Source organism: Rutidosis leptorrhynchoides, chromosome 5 (genome assembly GCF_046630445.1).
Source record: "Rutidosis leptorrhynchoides isolate AG116_Rl617_1_P2 chromosome 5, CSIRO_AGI_Rlap_v1, whole genome shotgun sequence".
NCBI lineage: Eukaryota > Viridiplantae > Streptophyta > Magnoliopsida > Asterales > Asteraceae > Rutidosis > Rutidosis leptorrhynchoides.
The window spans coordinates 36471680-36493736 of record NC_092337.1 but is presented as its reverse complement, the minus strand read 5'-3'; the positions used below and the strand labels follow the sequence as shown (position 1 = coordinate 36493736).

General features: G+C 33.9%; 3 protein-coding genes across 3 annotated transcripts; 2 read left to right on the top strand and 1 right to left on the bottom strand.

The window, feature by feature from the left end:
- Window positions 1–6203: 6203 nt before the first annotated feature.
- On the bottom strand, window positions 6204–9180 carry LOC139847324 (uncharacterized). Its single transcript, XM_071836995.1, has 3 exons — window positions 9068–9180; window positions 8295–8399; window positions 6204–6445 (listed from the first exon to the last, which is right to left on the bottom strand). The coding sequence occupies exons 1-3, from the start codon at window positions 9134–9136 to the stop codon at window positions 6404–6406; spliced, it is 216 nt and encodes a 71-aa protein (XP_071693096.1). The 5' UTR covers window positions 9137–9180; the 3' UTR covers window positions 6204–6403.
- A 2656-nt stretch (window positions 9181–11836) lies between these two features.
- Window positions 11837–14983, top strand: LOC139847323 (ACT domain-containing protein ACR11-like). The gene is made up of 10 exons (XM_071836994.1): window positions 11837–12110; window positions 12584–12638; window positions 12732–12857; window positions 13466–13560; window positions 13848–13932; window positions 14026–14085; window positions 14189–14244; window positions 14389–14494; window positions 14613–14681; window positions 14763–14983. Exons 1-10 carry the CDS (start codon window positions 11971–11973, stop codon window positions 14823–14825), a joined length of 855 nt encoding a protein of 284 aa, XP_071693095.1. The 5' UTR covers window positions 11837–11970; the 3' UTR covers window positions 14826–14983.
- An 856-nt stretch (window positions 14984–15839) lies between these two features.
- On the top strand, window positions 15840–20067 carry LOC139847322 (4-coumarate--CoA ligase 2-like). The gene is made up of 5 exons (XM_071836993.1): window positions 15840–16962; window positions 18034–18232; window positions 18327–18537; window positions 18633–18735; window positions 19723–20067. Exons 1-5 carry the CDS (start codon window positions 15976–15978, stop codon window positions 19840–19842), a joined length of 1620 nt encoding a protein of 539 aa, XP_071693094.1. The 5' UTR covers window positions 15840–15975; the 3' UTR covers window positions 19843–20067.
- Window positions 20068–22057: the final 1990 nt, after the last annotated feature.

Genomic DNA, 22057 nt, shown 5'->3' with positions numbered 1-22057 from the left:
AGACTACTAACTTAAGGATTTCGAAACGAGACATATATGTAACGATTATCGTTGTAACGACATTTAAATGTATATATATCATATTAAGATATATTAATATATCATAATATCATGATAATATAATAATTTAACATCTCATTAGATATAATAAACAATGGGTTAACAACATTAATTGAGATCGTTAACTTAAAGGTTTCAAAACAACACTTACATGTAACGACTAACGATGACTTAACGACTCCGTTAAAATGTATATACATGTAGTGTATTTATATGTATTAAAATACTTTTGGAAGACTTCAAGACATATATCAAAACACTCATACTTAACGAAAATGGTTACAGTTACTTTCCCATTCTTTTCTTTCATCAAGAATTCTAGTCGTATTCTTACCCGTATTATACACAGCTTCAAAACGTACTTACTATGGGTATATACCAATAGGAACTAGCATGGGATTCTACTCTTGATTATGTCATGTATGACTAATCAATTTTAACTTCTACCATGAGCTAGTCAACTAACTAGAACTCCTTTTAACCCCACTCACCACTCACCAATTAACACTCATCATTCACTCCATTTCACTTCCAAATCTCTTTCTAATTCTCTCTCAACACACCCACACTATTATGAACGTATTTTTCCAGTAGTTAATCATCATCTTCATCAAAAATCACTTCAAGAATCAAGCTATAATCATCATAGGAAGAACACTTCAAGAATACTTCAAAAATCCCTTCAAGTTTACTAATTTACTTCCAAGCTTCCTAATCCATTCCAAGTAATCATCTAAGATCAAGAAACCTTTGTTATATACAGTAAGTTATCTTTCTTATTCAAGGTAATATTCATATTCAAACTTTGATTCAATTTCTATAACTATAAACTATCTTAATTCGAGCAAAAATCTTACTTGAACTTGTTTTTGTGTCATGATCCTACTTCAAGAACTTTCAAGCCATCCAAGATCCTTTGAAGCTAGATCATTTCTTGTCACTTCCAGTAGGTTTACCTACTAAACTTGAGGTAGTAATGATGTTCATAACATCATTCGATTCATATATATAAAACTATCTTATTCGAAGGTTTAAACTCGTAATCACTAGAACATAGTTTAGTTAATTCTAAACTTGTTCGCAAACAAAAGTTAATCCTTCTAACTTGACTTTTAAAATTAACTAAACACATGTTCTATATCTATATGATATGCTAACTTAATGATTTAAAACCTGGAAACACGAAAAACACCGTAAAACCGGATTTACGCCGTCGTAGTAACACCGCGGGCTGTTTTGGGTTAGTTAATTAAAAACTATGATAAACTTTGATTTAAAAGTTGTTATTCTGAGAAAATGATTTTTATTATGAACATGAAACTATATCCAAAAATTATGGTTAAACTCAAAGTGGAAGTATGTTTTCTAAAATGGTCATCTAGACGTCGTTCTTTCGACTAAAATGACTACCTTTACAAAAACGACTTGTAACTTATTTTTCCGACTATAAACCTATACTTTTTCTGTTTAGATTCATAAAATACAGTTCAATATGAAACCATAGCAATTTGATTCATTCAAAACGGATTTAAAATGAAGAAGTTATGGGTAAAACAAGATTGGATAATTTTTCTCATTTTAGCTACGTGAAAATTGGTAACAAATCTATTCCAACCATAACTTAATCAACTTGTATTGTATATTATGTAATCTTGAGATACCATAGACACGTATACAATGTTTCGACCTATCATGTCGACACATCTATATATATTTCGGAACAACCATAGACACTCTATATGTGAATGTTGGAGTTAGCTATACAGGGTTGAGGTTGATTCCAAAATATATATAGTTTGAGTTGTGATCAATACTGAGATACGTATACACTGGGTCGTGGATTGATTCAAGATAATATTTATTAATTTATTTCCGTACATCTAACTGTGGACAACTAGTTGTAGGTTACTAACGAGGACAGCTGACTTAATAAACTTAAAACATCAAAATATATTAAAAGTGTTGTAAATATATTTTGAACATACTTTAATATATATGTATATATTGTTATAGGTTCGTGAATCAACAGTGGCCAAGTCTTACTTCTCGACGAAGTAAAAATCTGTGAAAGTGAGTTATAGTCCCACTTTTAAAATCTAATATTTTTGGGATGAGAATACATGCAGGTTTTATAAATGATTTACAAAATAGACACAAGTACGTGAAACTACATTCTATGGTTGAATTATCGAAATCGAATATGCCCCTTGTTATTAAGTCTGGTAATCTAAGAATTAGGGAACAGACACCCTAATTGACGCGAATCCTAAAGATAGATCTATTGGGCTTAACAAACCCCATCCAAAGTACCGGATGCTTTAGTACTTCGAAATTTATATCATATCCGAAGGGTGTCCCGGAATGATGGGGATATTCTTATATATGCATCTTGTTAATGTCGGTTACCAGGTGTTCACCATATGAATGATTTTTATCTCTATGTATGGGATGTGTATTGAAATATGAAATCTTGTGGTCTATTATTATGATTTGATATATATAGGTTAAACCTATAACTCACCAACATTTTTGTTGACGTTTTAAGCATGTTTATTCTCAGGTGATTATTAAGAGCTTCCGCTGTTGCATACTTAAATAAGGACAAGATTTGGAGTCCATGCTTGTATGATATTGTGTAAAAACTGCATTCAAGAAACTTATTTTTTTGTAACATATTTGTATTGTAAACCATTATATAATGGTCGTGTGTAAACAGGATATTTTAGATTATCATTATTTGATAATCTACGTAAAGCTTTTTAAACCTTTATTGATGAAATAAAGGTTATGGTTTGTTTAAAAATGAATGCAGTCTTTGAAAAATGTCTCATATAGAGGTCAAAACCTCGCAACGAAATCAATTAATATGGAACGTTTTTAATCAATAAGAACGGGACATTTCACAACCCACTTTATCTCGATCAAGCGTCGAAGCTGAATATCGTGGAGTAGCAAATGTTGTTTCTGAATCGTGTTGGCTTCGTAATCTTCTACTTGAACTTCACCAACCGATCCACAAAGCAACCATTGTTTATTGTGATAATGTTAGTGCTATTTTTCTCTCGAGTAATCCCATTCAACATCAAAGGACCAAGCATATTGAGCTAGATATTCACTTTGTTCGTGAATGCATTGCCCGTGGTGAAGTTCGTGTGTTTCATGTCCCTTCTCGGTATCAAGTAGTGGACATATTTACCAAAGGACTCCCGTTAGTTTTGTTCAACGATTTTCGAGACACTCTCAACGTCCGTCCACCTCCCGTATCGAGTGCGGGGGAGTATTAGTCAACCGAAAATATATGTAACTTAGTATTAGTCAACCGGGATATAAGTAACTTAGCATGTATGTAGCACAGTTTAATATAGTCCTAGTTTACAGGATAGTTGGTTAGATCTCTTGTAACACCCCGCTTTTCCGTACACGCTTAAAGGTACGCACCTAATCAATTGTACGTCAATAACTTGCTCGTTATGTGGCTAAGTTAGCTAATATGTTAGTTACGTGTGAATGTGTATATTTATAAATGTTGAATGCATGCGTGAACGTGTTTACTTACGTGTCAAGATGGCATAGGGTCGTGCGAGACTTAAGGTTGGAGTTTAGGCGTGTATTAGAGTGAGCGTTTGGGTTGTATAGTTGTGGAAACCTCGGAATTGTGTTAACTAGTCGAAGGGGCCTGTTGCAGCCCAATGTCGCGCCGCGACAAGTGGGTCCGCACCGCGGCCCACAAAGCAACTCCAGATCAGAAATCAACTTAAACAGGATGATTTTCCTAGTGCATCGTCGCGCCGCGACGAGTAGTGCCGCGCCGCGGCAGACCTGCAGGTCAGGTTCCGGATTTTATTTAAATTAAAGGATTTTGAGGGGCAAAATAGTAAATGGATGTATAGATCAGATGGGTGCATTAAATCTGGTCCACTAGTTCATTTATTCATTTTCCTTTTTCATTTTCTTTCAATTTCCCTCCCAAAACTCTAACACCCATTTGGATTCAAAGTGAGATTGGGAGAGGAAGGATTGAGGGTTGATCTTTGGAGCAAGTGTTAAAGTTGTTCCTTGTGACTCTAGCTACGTGGTGATAGTCTCGGTAAGTTCTAACTCTAAGTTTCGAGTTTTAATTGATTATGGCTAGGGTTTTGGTTAATAGAAGCTTGTATGACCCATTTGGGAGTAAAATGGGTGAATTTGGGTTAGGTTGTTGTAATGAAACCCTAATGGCCATAACCTAGGGTTTTGGTCTTGTAATTGTGAGTTTGAAAGTGTTAATGGTATTGTAAGCATTAAACACTTGTTAGAATTGAAAGAGATGTCATTTGGGTCAAGAATGTGCTAGTTGACCTAGTTTGGGTAAAATGGGTGTAAATTACCCTAGGTGGATGTCAATTGAGGCTAGTAGACTTCAATGCACTAATGTTGGTAATTAAAGTCGAGTCTTGGCCATTAAGAGGGCGGTTGTGGTGTGGTTGGGTCATTTAATGCGAGTTGAATTATTAAATGCCCAAGTAAGTGTAATGTGGTTAATTCCACTAGTTATGTATTGAATTGGTACTTAATGTATTAGGTACTTGGCTTGAAGTTGGAAGTGCGAATCAATCATCCTTGTGTCAAGGTGAGTGGAATAATTATGCGTGAACGTATATAATGTATTTATTTGTGTGGTATGAATGTGGAAGTGTCGCGGTGTTCAAGACACCACATTCTAAGTAACGAGTAGTATTGTCGCGGTGCTTAAGACACTACTCCTTGTGTAATTGACTTGTGGGATTGTCGCGGTGTTTAAGACACCACAATGTCGTGAGAGTGGAAGTGTCGCGGTGTTCAAGACACCACTCATTGTATTGAATGAAGTGTGGATTCGTCGCGGTGTTTAAGACGCCACATTGTTGTAAGGGTGAGTTAGTCGCGGTGTTTAAGACATCACCCGGGGGACTAGTGATTACGCGGTGTATAAGTAACACTAGTGGATGTTATGAACTCCAACGGACTTACATGTACCGTTCTCTTGTATACTTGGTTAACCATGGTTGTGCGAATTGTACTTAGCATATTATATTGTGAACTATATGCTATTATTGTTGCTAGCGTAATGTAGAACGTGGATAGTAGTTTATGCATGATGGATTGCATGTTTGTTGAATTGCTAGCTCGTATGTGGTATTGTGTAAGTGTATGCAAGTAAGTAGGTTATATATGATCATGTATAATTATTGCATTCACTAAGCGTTAGTTTACCCCTCTCGTTGTTTATCTTTTTAGTTGCAGGCGAGGATAAAGGGAAGGGGATTGTCGGACACTAGATGTCCTTGATGATGTGCTTAGGAGCTTTTGGAAGTTGGCCACCTTTTGGGTAGTTTAGTCCCAAACCATGCTCGTCGGGTCGTTTGGTTTATAAACTATCATTGTATTCGGTCAAACTTATATTTACTTAACTAATGGCCTTTGTGCCCTTTTGTAAACATTGGTAATGGTTGTATGGTTTAATGGAACTTGTGATTTGGTCTACATATTTAATTGGCGCGTAAATGTGTATCAAAAAAAAAAAAAAAAAATTATCGTACGGAGTACGGGTTGGGTTGTTTCATCTCTTGTGTATATATTGAGCCGTATATGATGTAAAACACACAGAAGCATGATTATTCAATAATACAGAATACATTCATAATCTTATAATTACATATTATACAATTTATACTAAACAGAAGCAAAATAAAAGGACAACCACTTAATCTGCATCTAGGTCATATGAAAAGTTGAATTGAACTGAAATCGGAACTGAAACCTCACTGAGAAAATATGAAATGAGTAATACTCATGATTTAAAATAGTTACAATTTTAATACTCAGTCTTGCAACTTTTTTCTTGATTGTTTACTTTAAGCTTGTAAGCTTGCATATTTGTGCTTGGGTTAGAAGGTTCAAGTTTGAGTCTCATCAATCATATTGTGTTTAGAAGAATCAACCCAAACTGATGGAATCGGCTACATTGATAGAGTCACTCGGTTATTAGTAACCTTATATAACTTTATTTAATCAGCAACGAATAAACTATGGCCCGAAGGAAACATCAAATATTTATCAACCCACGAATGTTGTTCCAGTTAACTTTGTTTACATTTAAAATAGATAGCCATATGTATTTATTTATCATAAGAAACAAATCACATTACATGAATCACAAAACTAGTAGACGAGTTAATCAACCTACAATTGTTGTCAAGAAAAAGCCAACATCATTGTTAGTCGTAAAAATCCGATTATATGTGGCAATCACACATCGCATGAAATTTCTAGCAAAAGCGTCAAGAACATGAATTGTAAAAAGTCAAACTACAAAATCTGTGAACTAATAGCCTTTATTTCCCCGGATCCTCGCTCTCATATCAACCTGTCATATGAAAGAACAGCTTGAGTTGGCATCAAGAACTAACTACATTAAAATATGGTATTTTTTGAAACCACCTGAATGGACATGATCCTGATCTTTAAAGCCAAAACTGGCATGAAAAATATCAATCTCAACCCGTTTGGCTAGAAAGGGTCAAGTATTCAGTTATTAACTGTCTATCTCCAATGGGTTAAAGTCTAAAAACTTAGCTAAACCTGAAGGAAATCAAAGGGTTTGCTAGCCTTCTAAAATCTGCTCAAACGTCCACATCCTCTCAAGTCTTAACCGAAAGTTTCATAATAGTACTTGTAATCTGACTTAATATGCTACCGATTTATAATATTAACTGAAAAATGTTGGTGGGTCAACCGGAGTAGACCAAAAAGGTTTTCATATGTACTTAAATTATACACTTTCACTCAAACTTGTTCGACCTGCTAATTAACCCCAAACCCGCCCATTAAACTATCTCTCAACGTGTCTGATTTGATCTATAGCTGCAACGTCTTTTGTTGAAGATTATTGTTACAAAATATAACCCGTAAATATAACTTTATTAGAACACGATATATATAGAGTACAAAACCTAAACCTAACGGACCCAAGCCCACATATTGGACTTGGGCCTACTTATTATCTAAGACTCCCCCGCAGTTCGAGCGACGAAATCGCGAAAGCTCGGACTGGAAGAAAACGCTAAATACAAAATAAACAAATAAAGTAACTTCTTTTTTTTATTCTCTTGTTTGATGCGCCAAATAGACAGATATTCGCGGATGTGGTTGCATATTGCTTGACTGCGTATTCCTTTTTCGTAGCGTTTTTTTTTTCTTTTACGCCGTGGCTTGCTTTGCCTAAGGATTGAGCATGATTTGGGCATAGAACTTTTGTCGACGATAACAGTCATCTTTAACGCTGCAAAAGAGATTTTTCTTTTTTTTTTTTCTTCATATATTCCTCTTTTTTTTCGGAGTTTGGAACCTAGTCATGCTAGGCGGCTCAGCCCCACGCCGATTAAGTTTGAAAGAAGTTGGCTAGAAAAATAAATAGATAACAAAAAAGAACTGCGATTTGCTTTCTATGCAAGCGGCTAACAAATAATACATAATAGGACCAATAAATTTGACGAAAAATTAAAATAATGATAAGAACACCACCGGTTGTTATTTCTCAAACGTTTCCACGTGGGTGGTTCCGTTGATGCACATGAATGCCCACATACACAAAAAGGAAGTCAACATATAATAAGATAAGAGGCATAATAAAAGAAAAAAGAAAAAAAGAAACAAGAGTAAAATTGCGGCCGAAGTACTGGCCTCTTTTTTTGGACGTTTTTTTTTTAGGTATTTTGTTTTTAGATAGAAGAATTGATAGGGTTGAGAATAGAGGAGACTTGACGAGAGGGAAAATTGGGGGTGGTGACCGGAGGCGGTTCACTCAAGATTCTACCCCTCTAATACCATGTCACAAAATATAACCCGTAAATATAACTTTATTAGAACACGATATATAGAGTACAAAACCTAAACCTAACGGACCCAAGCTCACATATTGGGCTTGGGCCTACTTATTATCTAACAATTATGACATAGAAAGAAACGGCATAAGGCCCTACACTAATGAGACAAGCTCGTTTGAATTACCTAAAAAGCAAATTATATCCAAAATCAAACTATTTTTTGGTGACTAAGCTACTAATCAAATTGCTTAATTACGAGTGTACTTAGAAACAAATGACGAAACATGCTTACAACAGCCTTTTTGTAAATTAAATATTTTCGATGTTATTGCTTTTTCTAATAAAAATGATAAACGATATGTGCAATGAGTTATAAGGGGAAGATCATACTTGGCCTCTCTTGCAATTGAAATATGTTTCTCGGAGTCCAACACACTCACTAGAAATGAGAGGGCTCTTCTCTTTCGCACACTCTCTAAAAGACCGATTTTCGACCTGCAAAACAAATTACCGATATTGCTCATTAGATGACTGATACGTCAATTTGAAAAAAATAGACACTCTATCTCCAACTAAATGAAGCATGCTATATATATATTGAACATCTGTTTGGGATCACCCAGGGGGAATAAACCACCCACACGATCATCATCTCCTAAAGTTGCATAACCCGCCCACAACTGCTGCCCTGGAGGAAACCCGGACTAATCCGAGGGCATGACCGGTAAAATCCCCTCCCCGCTGCCCCCGCAACGTAATGTACGAAAGGCGGCCTTGGGTGGATTTCAAAGTTAGGGGATAAACTTGTGTGCAATGGTGTAGTCCCAGGGAGTCGAAGTACTGACCCTCTAACAAAGAGTGTTAGGCGCCCTACAACTTGAGCTACAACACAATGTTTAAAGCATACCATTACTATTACTATTATAAAATATGAAAAAAAATTATCACCTCCGTAGAAAAATGAAGATCAAATGGTGTAATATGAGAACAAGTTGTTCATCTATGGTAGTTTGTGACCTAAATCTATGACATCAAATTTTCAGTTGTAATGAGAAACATATATATGTAACACTCAATTTAACCTAAAAATGAAACCTAAGAAATAAGTAATCGTGAATTCAATCAATCACTGAGTTTAAACATGGAATCGAAGGTGAGTGTACCTTGACACAATCAGATTCGCTGAGACACTTGACAAGCTCCATAGCCAGTCCCTTGCAAGATTTCGCCATTTTCGTTAAACCCTTTTGCTACCGGTTCCGGTTTTGGTATTCGTGGACCGGGCCTGTGTATATTATTTTTATAACTGATTATTTGGCCCATTATATTATATAATGTCTTAATGGGCCGTGCGCAAATATAACATGCACCAGTAGAGAATTTTTTTGAAAGACAAGTAGTCAATAGAAAAAATCTAGAAGATATTTCAACTAATTTAAAATGTAGTCTCTTATGAAGTAAATTTTTACTAAATATTTAAATAATGATAAATGGATTTGAAATTAAATTAAAACAATAGAATATACGGGTAAGTATTACTGTATATCATTAAACATTAAGGGGGTGTTTGGATTTGCGTTTTGAAAATTGATTATGCGATTTAGATAATCATAATTCTATAATCAGCTGTAGCAAAACATATATTATTATTGATGTTTGGATTTAATTATTCTATTTCATAACGTAATAATCTAATAATTAGTCTCTTAGGTGTTTGGAAAATCAGATTATTTGTTAAATTAAGTACTAGGGGAAAATAAAGCAGAAAAGGAAAGAATCAGATAATCAAATAATCACGTTTTGTTGCAGTAAGAGATGACATGTTTCTTCATTTTCACGTTTTGAGGTCTTCATTTTAATCTTTAGTTTGCCAAACACTATTTAACTTTCGAACCGTTAAAATACTATTATATAAATCAGTATACACCAGACATTGAAAATTGATAATAAATGGTAATAATAAATTTAAAATCAAGTAAATAAGTGTTTAATTAATGATGATATAATCTACTTTATATGAACTTAAAGAGTATAAAACACTTAAATGGATGAATGTTTAACTCTAATTACTACAAGTAAAAAATTATGGAGGTGATCCGTTCACCACCTTCATTTTTCCATACACCACCAAATACTTATTTTGGACTGTTTTACCCTTCTATTATTTATCTAATAACAAGCCTTTTTTCAACTTAAATCAGTACGATAAAAACCTACGCCTGCACATGTTTAATATATTCTGTTGCTAAATTGAATACCCATATTAATACACAAATCATCTTCAAATATATATATTCAATAATCAAAGAAAAACTAACCGGAGATCGTTTTGAATATTGATGTTCGTATTACACCAAGATTATCAAAAACCAGAGATCTCCTAAGAATTAGTTAGATGATCTTTTCGAAACAAATGGATCCGTTTTTTACTTAACTGGTTATGGATTAATGATTTACATGTATATTTTGGAGTTTGATTTGATTGCGTCTTGGTTAGATGATCTTTTAGAAACAAATTGATTCGTTGTTTAATTAAATGTTGCTGGATAAATTATTCACATATATGTTTTGGAGTTTGATTACGATTGCTGCTGTAAATCTTTAGAAACAAAATGTTAAAGGGTTTATAGTGAAGAAACAAAAGTTTAATTATAAAGGAAGAGAACTATTAAGAAATAATCGTACAGTTAAAGACCGATGCTTTAGGTGGTAATCTGATACAATTAATTTCAAGAGTTTTATAAATTATAAATGGTAAAAGGGCAGAAGAAGCAAAAAGATTAATTTTCTTATTGATTCAATTTATGTAGATGAAAGAGGTATGAGACGAAAAAACAAAAGAGAAGGATAAAAGTGTCAAAATTACTGAGTATATATTCAAGTTGACTCGTTACACCTTATCTTGAATTCACCCATACTCCTCTTTTGTAGTCTTATACTCCGTATTTAGTTATCGAGAGTTATATACCAATCCAGTAATTATAAAAGAAAATTCTCACACTAAATGAAGCTAACTATGATGTAAGACTCGTCCCACATCGGTGAATGAGAAGAACGAAACACCCTTTATAAGGGATGGTGTGGATACTTTTCATGGTAGACGCGTTTTGAAAAACAAAACCGTGAGACTGTAAATTGCTGAATGATAGGTAAGATGGAGGTCAAAGTGGACAATATCTATTACGGGTTGCGCGGGTTGCGGGGCCTGCATCGATGTGAGTTGCGCAGTTTATTAGACATGATGGTATTCACAAGTTAGCTTATTAATAATTAATTAATTTAATATCAATAAATTTAATATGAATCATCAATATTTAGAGTTATTGTTGTAACAAAAAACTATTAAAATAAAAAAAGATTTACCACATCAATTCCACTTATCTATAGTTTCTATTAAAAATGTATGATATTATTAATATGTCTAATCTTTCCTTAAAAAAATTCAAAAAGAAAAACAAAAAAATCTAGAACACCTAATCTATAGTTTCGCGATGATGAAACATTATTTTCAATCTTTATTTTAATGTTAAATAAGTACCATTTATGACAAGGAAGATAGTAATTGTAATGAAAAATGGAAGATGGTGGTGGGAGAATGAATGTTGTTCATTTATCTTGAACAAGTTAACAGCGACAAGTTTCTTAGTAGAAATTTGTGGTCTCACGGGTTATTAAACTAAATGATTTTACCATTTACATTCACTTAATACCTAAAACATATATTAAACTGTTTCGTTTAAAGAAACCCGTGATTCCATGATCATTTCACTAGTTATTATTATATTGGATAACTTCTAAAACCGTACAACTTTAATTTTTGACCTAACCAATGTATAAAGACGATAAAACTTTAAAAAATATTACTCCGTATAAAAATATTCGGCCCATAAAAATAGTGTGATTTACAAATGGCGGATACCACTAGATTCTAAAAACTACATCTATCCTTTAACTTGAATTTACACTCCTCCATTTTTGTCCCCACAATATCCATGCTCATCTTCTTCTCCTTCTTCTTTTAGTTTCAATCCCATTTTTATTCTTTCTTTCTTTTGGTAACTTTATCATGGCTGCAGCTATGGCTTCATGTGGTTGTACTCTTGGTCTTTACACCAAATTAGTTGCATTTGAAAAACAACCCATTTCCAAGACTCCATTTTTCAGTTCAGATCCTGTTAAACATCTCTGTATTTCAACAAAATCAAGGTAACCCCCTCAAATTTCTCTGCTTTATTTTAATTATTTTGTTTTTTATGTTTTTTTTGTATAATAATTGCTAATGTTTATGTTTATGAGATTGCATTCAAGAATTGTTGTTAATGTGTGTATATGAAGTTGGGGAATATTAATTTGTTGTAGTTGAAGTTTTATGTAGCTATTGGGCATTGATTAATTGATTGATTGGTAGTTATTTCAATATATACTTAACTAAGCAGGAGCTGATTTCAAGTGATTATGATTATAATTTTCAGTGTTATTAAAATCATCAAATTCAGTTGTAAAAGTATTGATTTTATTGAATAAATAATCACTTCTAAAGCACATATCTTGAGACACCTTGAAGTTGTGAAAGTAAAGAACTTTGTGTTTTGGGTCATATTAAATTTGAAGGATTGAAGATTATGATGTATGTAGAATTAGGGTTCTTGTTCTAATTCTTGATTTGGGATTTTACCCAGATTGTCATATTCATTCAGTACTATGATTCCAAAAGCATCAGCTACAGCTATTGAGGTATCAAACAAGGGATTTGGTATTGTTCCTTGTAGATTTGTTTTTATTTCTATTTATATCTTAATTAATCAATTTCTGGTTTTTAATTTGCAGGATGGAAGTCATCAAGAAACTGATATGGTTCCCACACCCAAAGTTATAATCGACCAAGATTCCGACCCGAATGCAACTGTCGTAGAGATTACCTTTGGGGATCGCCTTGGAGCTCTTCTCGACACCGTATGAAGCCTTTCATGTATTATAATTCTAACATGTATGCTTTGCCAGTTAATGAGGTGGCAAATTTTGACCCATACCTATGTATGGGGCTCGGTTTGGATTAAGTTTTAACCATGACGAGTCAAATGGGTTAAAAAAAACTTGCTTAAAAGGACGTAGGTCAAATGGGTCAAAAGTCGCCGGCCATCAAGGGCGTATCTACCTTATAACGAGTGGTGTCCCGTGACATCACTAGTTTGGATTTTTTATCAAGTACCCTTCAAATTGTATAGGATACCATTAAATTTAACTATTGGACCTCATATATTTTGGGATTTTTATGGTTTATACAGGTAAACAATCACTAAAGTACCTTTTAAATATAATTAGTTTTGAAAAGAAAAATGGGAACCTTTGATTTTTGATCCTATATTCGCCATTGTCGACAATATATTTTTCTATGATTATGAAATCTTCTTAATAATTATCCGGAAATACACTTGAGTACTTGACACACTAATTATGTATGTAAACTGTATTATTGTTTAGACATAGTGTTTTTGGTCAACTCAACCCGGTTGGCATTGACCTTAAGAATCTTGGATTGAATCTTGGAAATGTATGTGCAGATGAGTGCTCTTACAAATCTTGGATTAAATGTCGTAAAAGCAAACGTTGTTCTGGATTCTTCCGGAAGGCATAACACATTTTCAATCACTAAAGCGTAAGTATTGAGCTTGGGAATGAACTTTATTTAGTCGTTTTGATATTTTTGTTTAATCTGTTAACATGTTTGATATTCATCTTGAATGGGCCCTAAGTTTTTATACGGCAATTGTTTGTTTTCTTTAGCCCCTTTATACCGATCGAATGCTGGAAGTCCATTTCAACAAGTGATTACATAATACATGAACATTGAAAAATTAAAATTGTTATTCTAATCATTGCGTTTGAAAATACTGAATAATCTAAAGTTATTTTATTTAACCATTTTCAAATTATTTTTTACAGCTCGACTGGCCGTAAAGTTGATGAGCCAGAGTTGCTTGAGGCGATCCGCCTAACAATTATTAGCAATCTCCTTGAATATCACCCGGTATAAAGTCAACTTACCGTCTGTGCTAAAAGACACCTTTGACTTTACTATGTAGGGTCAACTGTTTTTAAACTGACCCGATTAATGGTACAGGAATCAAGCGCCCAATTAGCAATGGGAGAAGCTTTTGGAATTGAGGCACCAAAGCAAAAGGTACCAATTCCTGTTCATTTACTTATGAACGGATTGAATAAGCTTTTGGGTTCTACTTTATTGTTTAGTTTAAACTTATCCAACGAGTGTTGAACTGTTTTAGCTTGACGTCGACATTGCAACCCGCATCCGTATAAACGATGATGGAACTGATCGAAGGTAATCATCCAACACATTCAATGTTTTGAATTAGGCTACTTTTGCTTTTTTCCCTGGACCTTAATATTTACAGTAAATTTTGAAGTATTAAAGCAAAACCCTTTTTAGTAAGAATTTATAAATATTTGATTTTATATCCTGCAGTTTGCTATCAGTGGAAACAGCAGATCGACCCGGATTACTGGTTGATCTTGTGAAAATCGTGACTGATATAAATGTTGCGGTAGAATCGGGAGAGTTTGATACCGAGGTAACATTAATTAATATTAATACTTTATTTAAAAACCCTGCATTCTAAATTTTTATTTATTTATTATTAATTTTATGAAACTTCTATGTACAAATGGCTTTGTGATATTGTGATTCAGGGGTTGTTGGCTAAGGCCAAGTTTCATGTAAATTACAAGGGCAAAGCTCTTATCAAACCACTTCAACAGGTAAACCCGAATCCATATAAATGAAACACATTTACAGATTGTTCTTCAGATGTTTTGGTTTTAATGCAAATTCTGTTGCAGGTTGTAACCAATAGTTTAAGGTACTTTTTAAGGCGACCATCAACCGAGGATTCGAGTTTTTGAAATTAAAACGGTATCAGGTCACAATGGGAAATGTAGTTTTTATTACTAATGTTGTGGTATTGTTATACCACACTATGAAAATACTTGGGAGTTTATATTACATTTTGTAAAGTTCTTTACATTTACATGATACCAGGAATTGAACATTTGTGGTCTTACATCTTTGTTTAACAGATGATCAAATCAAATTTAGCAATCAAAATATATTTGGTCAAGACCTTTCAAGACCCATTTAGTCATAATTCGCCATAAAGGGTGTTTAACATGGTTCGCTAGGAGGGTGGGGTCCCAACCCCCCATTCGATGAATCAGTGATATTTGTAGCCTTTTGAATTATCTTCACTGGGCTTTAAAGTTCAAGTAAATCCGAGTTCATGTGAAAAAGTTATGGTCAGAATGAAGGCTCGCAGAATTTGCATTATCATTAATTTACTTTAGAAGAGTTATAACGTTAAGATCTCACTAGCATGATATCTTGGGGTGCGAGGGAAGAAGGTCAGAAACGGTTATCAAATTACTCGGTTATGCAACGTTCATCTGTCTAAAATACTCCACACATCCGAATATTCTAAATAAATTAGGAAACAGTATTCATTATCTGTACTTCACTGTTAAATAATTTTCGCCAAAAAAATTCGGTTGAAGTTATGCCACCGGCCATTGCTAAATTTTAAATACAATTCCAAATCTTAGTCTTTTAAATATTCTAATATATACTCAAAATAAATAGTCATGTGTAATTAAACGTAGCCACATGAATAATGAAAGTAACATTAGTGTGGTAGGTAGGCTAAAGGAAGAAACATATGGATCGGACCGCGTGATCTAATTTTCTCAAGTCAACATGATCATTTTGGCACCCCAAGCAACTTGTGGTGAACCCTACATCACCAAAAACACCTACTCCCTTATCTCACCAACCACATATCCAAATTTACAATTTCACCCCTTCAATTATCAATTAATATCCATCTTGCCCTCCTTGAATCTTTACCAACCCCCGCCAACGACCAAAAGCCATCACCAACTACCACCACCACTGCACCCTTATAAACAACAAATATCCAGGCACCCCAAATAACACATGTTTCATAACTACACTAAATAATCTCTTCTTCAAACAAGTTTTATATTATATCATTATATTCTTATGGAGTCAAAATCTGAGATCATTTTCCGGTCAAAGCTGCCGGACATTTACATACCAAAACACCTTTCTTTACATTCGTATTGCTTTGAAAACATTTCAAATTTCAGCGGGAGACCGTGTTTGATTGATGGTGCAACTGGTCAAGAGTACACCTATGCTGACGTGGAGCTCACCTCACGAAAAGTGGGCTCCGCACTTCACAAACACGGCATCAACAAAGGTGACGTCATCATGATCCTCCTTCCGAATTCATCGGAATACGTTTTCTCTTTCCTCGGCGCGTCGTTTATAGGTGCCGTTTCAACCATGGCGAATCCGTTCTTCACATCTGCTGAGATCATCAAACAAGCGAAAGCATCTGCCGCGAAAATTATAATTACACAATCTGCACACGTGGCAAAAGTGAAGGATTACGCGATTGAGAATTCGATTAAGGTCGTGTGTATTGATTCAGCTCCAGAAGGATGCTTACACTTTTCTGAATTAGTTTCCGGTGACGAATCGAAGCTTCCAGAAGTCGAGATCTCGTCGGATGATGTCGTGGCGTTACCTTATTCGTCAGGGACAACCGGTCTACCAAAAGGAGTGATGCTGACTCACAAAGGGCTCGTGACAAGTGTGGCTCAACAAGTGGATGGTGATAATCCGAATTTTTGGATTCATTGTGAAGATGTGTTGATTTGTGTGTTGCCGTTGTTTCATATCTACTCGTTGAATTCGATCTTGTTGTGTGGATTAAGAGCCGGAGCTGCTATTTTAATTATGCAGAAATTTGAAATTGTTCCGTTTTTGGAGCTGATTCAAAAGTATAAAGTGACGGTTGGGCCGTTTGTGCCGCCTATTGTTTTAACGATTGCGAAAAATGAAGAGGTGGTTAATAAGTACGATTTATCGTCTATTCGAACCGTGATGTCTGGCGCTGCACCGTTAGGAAAAGAGCTTGAAGACACGGTCAGGACCAAGTTCCCTAATGCTAAGCTCGGACAGGTAATTAACTTGTTTATTGCGTTTCGACAAGTAGTTTGAATTTGAATATATTGTCTGCTTGTTTTTAGGTGCTTATCTATTTAATCAGAATTTAATAAATTAATTTTAGACAATACACATTAATTAACATCAGAAATCGTAAAAAAAAAAAAAAAAAAAATAGCCAAATTATTTAGGTCCTGATATTTTCACAAATGATCTAAACAGCAAAATATATATTGGTGTCGCCATACTCCCCTTTCCGAGTAGATTGACAGGATAGTTTTTTTATCAGTTTATAAATATAATATGGTAAGAATTTTGCTATCTTGTGCTCTAACAAAATAACATTTATTATCAAACTCAAACTTGTCATCTTAAATGACTGAACATGTATTGAGCTCATGGATAAGTATGCGTTAGATTGCGATGTATGAATGTTTAAGCACTTTTCAAATTTAAATCTCCGGTCCGGATACCGTGACTAATTCTAATTGAGATGATGATCTCGATTGGGTGGTTAAATGTGTCCACCATCATCGGACAAGTCGGTACGATGGCCATCGGATTCATAGGGTCCAATGTTCGAAGAACATACCTATAACCGTAAGACTGAATTCATAGTTATTAGATTTGTTGGCTTATCAAGTATCCAAAAACGTATATCGAATAATGTGGACTAGGATTTGTATTTTTTTGAAACCGTAACCCTAGATGTCCTTATCAATCCATGATTTGTATACTTTCCATAACTACCGAACTACAAAGTAGGAGAGAATCATAATAGGAAATGATCTTAACCGTGTGCACACAACAAATGTGTGACGCGACGTGCGTACTGTGTGATGCCCATTCATAATTGTTTATAATGGGCGTGCGAGGCATACATTCTACACGTGATACACACAGACCCTCGATGCTGAAGTACATGTATCATTATCATTATTCAATTTAATATCAAACTAAATATGGAAATATTTCAATGAATTAATGTGTATTACCGAGTAAAAAAGGAAATTATAACTTCATCAATCACTTCTTTTCTTGTGTCCTAGTGGTATGTAGTGATTATGTATTCTTGCACGGTTGCAGGGTTACGGGATGACAGAAGCAGGGCCCGTGCTAGCAATGTGTTTGGCTTTCGCAAAAGAGCCATTTGAGATCAAATCTGGAGCTTGTGGCACGGTCGTTCGTAATGCCGAGATGAAAATTGTCGATCCAGACACTGGTGCTTCTCTTCCTCAAAATCAAAGCGGCGAGATATGCATTCGTGGTGATCAAATCATGAAAGGTGAGTAGCGTACATCTCGAACCTCATATATCCGAATTCTAACTTGTTACAATGACTTAATTACTTGATATATAACCAAACTGAAAACCAATAGGTTACCTTAACGATCCTGAATCAACAAAAAGAACAATCGAAAACGGTTGGTTGCACACCGGGGACATTGGATACATTGATGATGACGATGAGCTTTTCATCGTTGATCGATTAAAGGAATTGATCAAGTACAAAGGTTTTCAAGTTGCCCCTGCTGAGCTTGAAGCCATGTTACTCACACATCCTGATATATCTGATGCTGCCGTTGTCCCGTAAGTTGGTTGAATTAAGTTTACAGTATATTTATAGTTAAGATTCTATTTTAATATAAAATTAAAAATATAATATTGCCATTTTGGTATTTCAGAATGATGGATGAAGGTGCTGGAGAAGTACCTGTTGCTTTTGTTGTGAGATCAAATGGATCAAATGTTACTGAAGCTGAAGTTAAACAATTTATTTCAAAACAGGTAATTAAAGTTGCTAAGCTTGAGCTTTTTAGACCATTTTTAACCCTGCCTGTGACGTCACAGGCAGATGGTGTACTTTTTAGTGAAAAAGTGGATTTTTGACTGTGACTATGTTTGACACTAGTTAACCCAAAATGTCAAGTTTTGTGTCAAATATTTTGAAGGTATGATGTGGTAAAATCTGATTAGGGGTTGAGTGGAAAAGAAATAAATTAATAACAAAAGGAAAAAAAAGAAAATTTTGATTGGTTGTAGTTAACCTCACGCCTCATTAACATTTCGTTGAATTTGTGACTTACGCCTCAAGGCGTTTGTGGGACACGCTGCACTATGGGCTTCACCATGCGTCACTTTCCTCCACCTCAGCATACGCCCAGCCTCTAACGCTGGGTTGTATATGGTCTAAAGAATATGATACATTCTATTAACATAGGTCTGTCAGTCCAAAGCAGTCTATTTACTTTCGGGCAGAGTTATTACCAGTTCCGAACCTACCCCTTATCTAGTGGTGTCCCCTGACACCCCTTATTTTTTTTTTTTTTTTAATTTAAATATACTTTAAATTGTGTAGAACAATACTAAATTTAGCTATATGACTATATATTTTTTAAGATTTATAATTTTTTCGAGGTAAACAACTACTAAAGTACTCTTCAAATATAGTTGTCTTTGAAAAGAATTATAGACTCTTCTAAGTTTTCATCCGAAATTCGTCACTGGTTATAATTGTCTATATCTTACATCTTCGTACGGGGTAGAATTGAGTTGTGTTGTCGCTGTAATGCTTTTAATGTGGGAGTTTGTAAGTTAGCCGTAATTTCTCATATACTTGTAAACAAGCTAACATAACAAAAATAGAAACAACCAAAACAAATGGTTAGATAGTGACTTAACTTGATTTTTAGGAATACAACAAACCACAACTTCGTTAATGATATTGATTTGTAGAACTATTTTGATGTATAATCATCTTTTTATGATTTCCAGGTGGTGTTCTACAAGAGATTGAACCGCGTGTTCTTTGCTGACTCGATCCCGAAATCTCCATCTGGGAAAATTCTACGTAAGGATTTACGAGCAAAGCTTGCTGCTGGTGTCCCCAAATAACAACCTCTTGAATCAATTGTTTGTATATCTACTAGTGTTCCTCTTTTAAGTTGTTGCATACGAGTTGCAACTTTTAATTTGTAAAATCACGAAGTATAAATATGTTTCGTGCCCTATTTTTCAGTTTAGCTCTCGAAGAAAAATTATTCGTACTTCAATTCAAAGTGAACGATGCTTGTGTAACATACGATTATTTGTAGTTTGATATACATGATCGATGATCGATCTTTCAATTGTTTACTTCTATGAGTAATAAATGGGTAACACACTAACATACAATTATTTTTTAAGAATAGAAATATAAATATAAATATTAAATATTAAATATTAAATATATAAATTAAAATTAAACTGATTAAATGATCATAAGAGTTAAGTTATAATTGATGTTCACTTAACTAGTTAATTTGGTGTGTCAAATATACAACCATTTAACAATTGTAAATAAAACGTCATAGCAACAAAACAATACACAAACAACACATTAATCACAATGAAGCCATTGCGAATCACGACATCTAGAATACAAATCCTTGCAGAAACTGTTGAAGGCGAAAACCATATGAAACTCCCGATAATCCCCGAGACCATAATAAGACCCGAGAGAAGATGAAAAACACAAGAAATCCGTCCTCATCGTCAAAGCAAACTGAACAAACACACAGAAATAATCTTTCAATCACGTGAAGTAAAACTTCCAATCACAGGAAGTTAAAAATTACAAAAACAAAAAACCATAACTGCAATCAACGATTGCAACTAAACGGTATGATCACACAATTCACTACCAAGTTCAACAGATTTGAACTTGATTGCACTCACAGTAGCAGGAATCACAGTATTACAGAATGAAAACCCTAACTAAGGTTAGAGAGAATCGAACGAGAGAGAAAACCAAAAATACAGAAAAATAATGGAATGAATTAAATTAAAATAAATTAATCTGATATTTAAAAATAAGCAATTTGCAGTTTAGCCCCTTGAAGTCATGTTTGCATCAGCTGCACCAATCTTTTCTTTTTCACACTTCAGCCACCAAACTTCAAGAATAAGAAAGTAACAGCTTCAGTCTCTGCACATGCTTAACCCATAAATAAATACAAATATGATAAAAAAAAAATGTTTAGATTAGAAATGTATATAATTCAATATCCCCCCTTAATCTAAACATTATTAAAAAAGTTTGAAAGTGTAAGCAGATCACACAACACATTGTGTTGAGTTCCATTTAAACCTTTTGTGAATATATCAGCAACATTATCACTAGATGTGATCAAATGCGTTTTCAAAATCCCAGAACTTATTTTTTCCTTTACAAAATGTAAATCAATTTCAAAATGTTTTCTTCTTTCATGGAAAACAGGATTTTTAGCAATTTATAAAGCAGATTTGCTATCACAGTAAACATTAACAGGTAAATTATACTTAATATTTAGATCATTTAAAATTTTTAAGATCCATATAACTTCTGCCTCTGCTGACGATCTTGAAACAGTAGACTGTTTTTTACTTTCCAAGATATTAAGTTGTTTCCAAAGAAAACACAGAAACTAGTGACAGATTTTCTCAACATGTTACTTTTAGCATAATCTGAGTCGATAAAAGCAGATAAGGTAAAATCACTAAAGCTTTTAATTGTAATACCATTACCTGGTGATCCTTTTAAATATCTTAAAACCCTTAAAGCAGCTTTCATGTGAGAATTTAAAGGAGCATGCATAAACTGACTAAGACAATGAACAGAATAAGCAATGTCTGGTCTTGTTAATGTTATATATATTAATTTTCCAATTAATTTTTGATATACACTAATCTTATCAAGAGGAAAATCAGTTCTAGAATAATCATCTATATTAGAAAAAACAATACCAGACTTAATTGGAGTAATATCAGGTTTACAAGCAAGCATTCCAAATTCAGAAATGACTTCTAAACAATATTTCCTTTGACAAAGAACAAAGCAGTTATCATTTTCACTAAGTTCAAGTCCAAGAAAATACTTAAGTTTTCCTAAATCCTTAATTTTAAACTTAGTTTCAAGAAAACTTTTACACTCATTAATAGCAGCTTCAGAATTACCAGTAATAAATATATCATCAACATACACAAGCAAGTAAACATAAACACTATCATTTATCTTGACAAATAAAGAATAGTCATTCACACTTTGTTTAAAACCAAACTCAAACAAAACATCACAAAATTTTTCATTCCA

What these genes read in the sequence shown, in the direction of transcription:
- LOC139847324 (XM_071836995.1), bottom strand. Translation starts at nt 9,136, where the DNA reads ATGGCGAAATCTTGCAAGGGACTGGCTATGGAGCTTGTCAAGTGTCTC. An exon ending in GCGAATCTGATTGTGTCAAG is followed by an intron (nt 8,400 to 9,067) that starts GTACACTCACCT and finishes TTTGTTTTGCAG; the next exon opens with GTCGAAAATCGGTCTTTTAG. An exon ending in TCAATTGCAAGAGAGGCCAA is followed by an intron (nt 6,446 to 8,294) that starts GTATGATCTTCC and finishes TTCATATGACAG; the next exon opens with GTTGATATGAGAGCGAGGAT.
- LOC139847323 (XM_071836994.1), top strand. Translation starts at nt 11,971, where the DNA reads ATGGCTGCAGCTATGGCTTCATGTGGTTGTACTCTTGGTCTTTACACC. An exon ending in CATCAGCTACAGCTATTGAG is followed by an intron (nt 12,639 to 12,731) that starts GTATCAAACAAG and finishes TTTAATTTGCAG; the next exon opens with GATGGAAGTCATCAAGAAAC. An exon ending in ACATTTTCAATCACTAAAGC is followed by an intron (nt 13,561 to 13,847) that starts GTAAGTATTGAG and finishes TATTTTTTACAG; the next exon opens with CTCGACTGGCCGTAAAGTTG.
- LOC139847322 (XM_071836993.1), top strand. Translation starts at nt 15,976, where the DNA reads ATGGAGTCAAAATCTGAGATCATTTTCCGGTCAAAGCTGCCGGACATT. An exon ending in CTAATGCTAAGCTCGGACAG is followed by an intron (nt 16,963 to 18,033) that starts GTAATTAACTTG and finishes GCACGGTTGCAG; the next exon opens with GGTTACGGGATGACAGAAGC. An exon ending in TCTGATGCTGCCGTTGTCCC is followed by an intron (nt 18,538 to 18,632) that starts GTAAGTTGGTTG and finishes TTGGTATTTCAG; the next exon opens with AATGATGGATGAAGGTGCTG.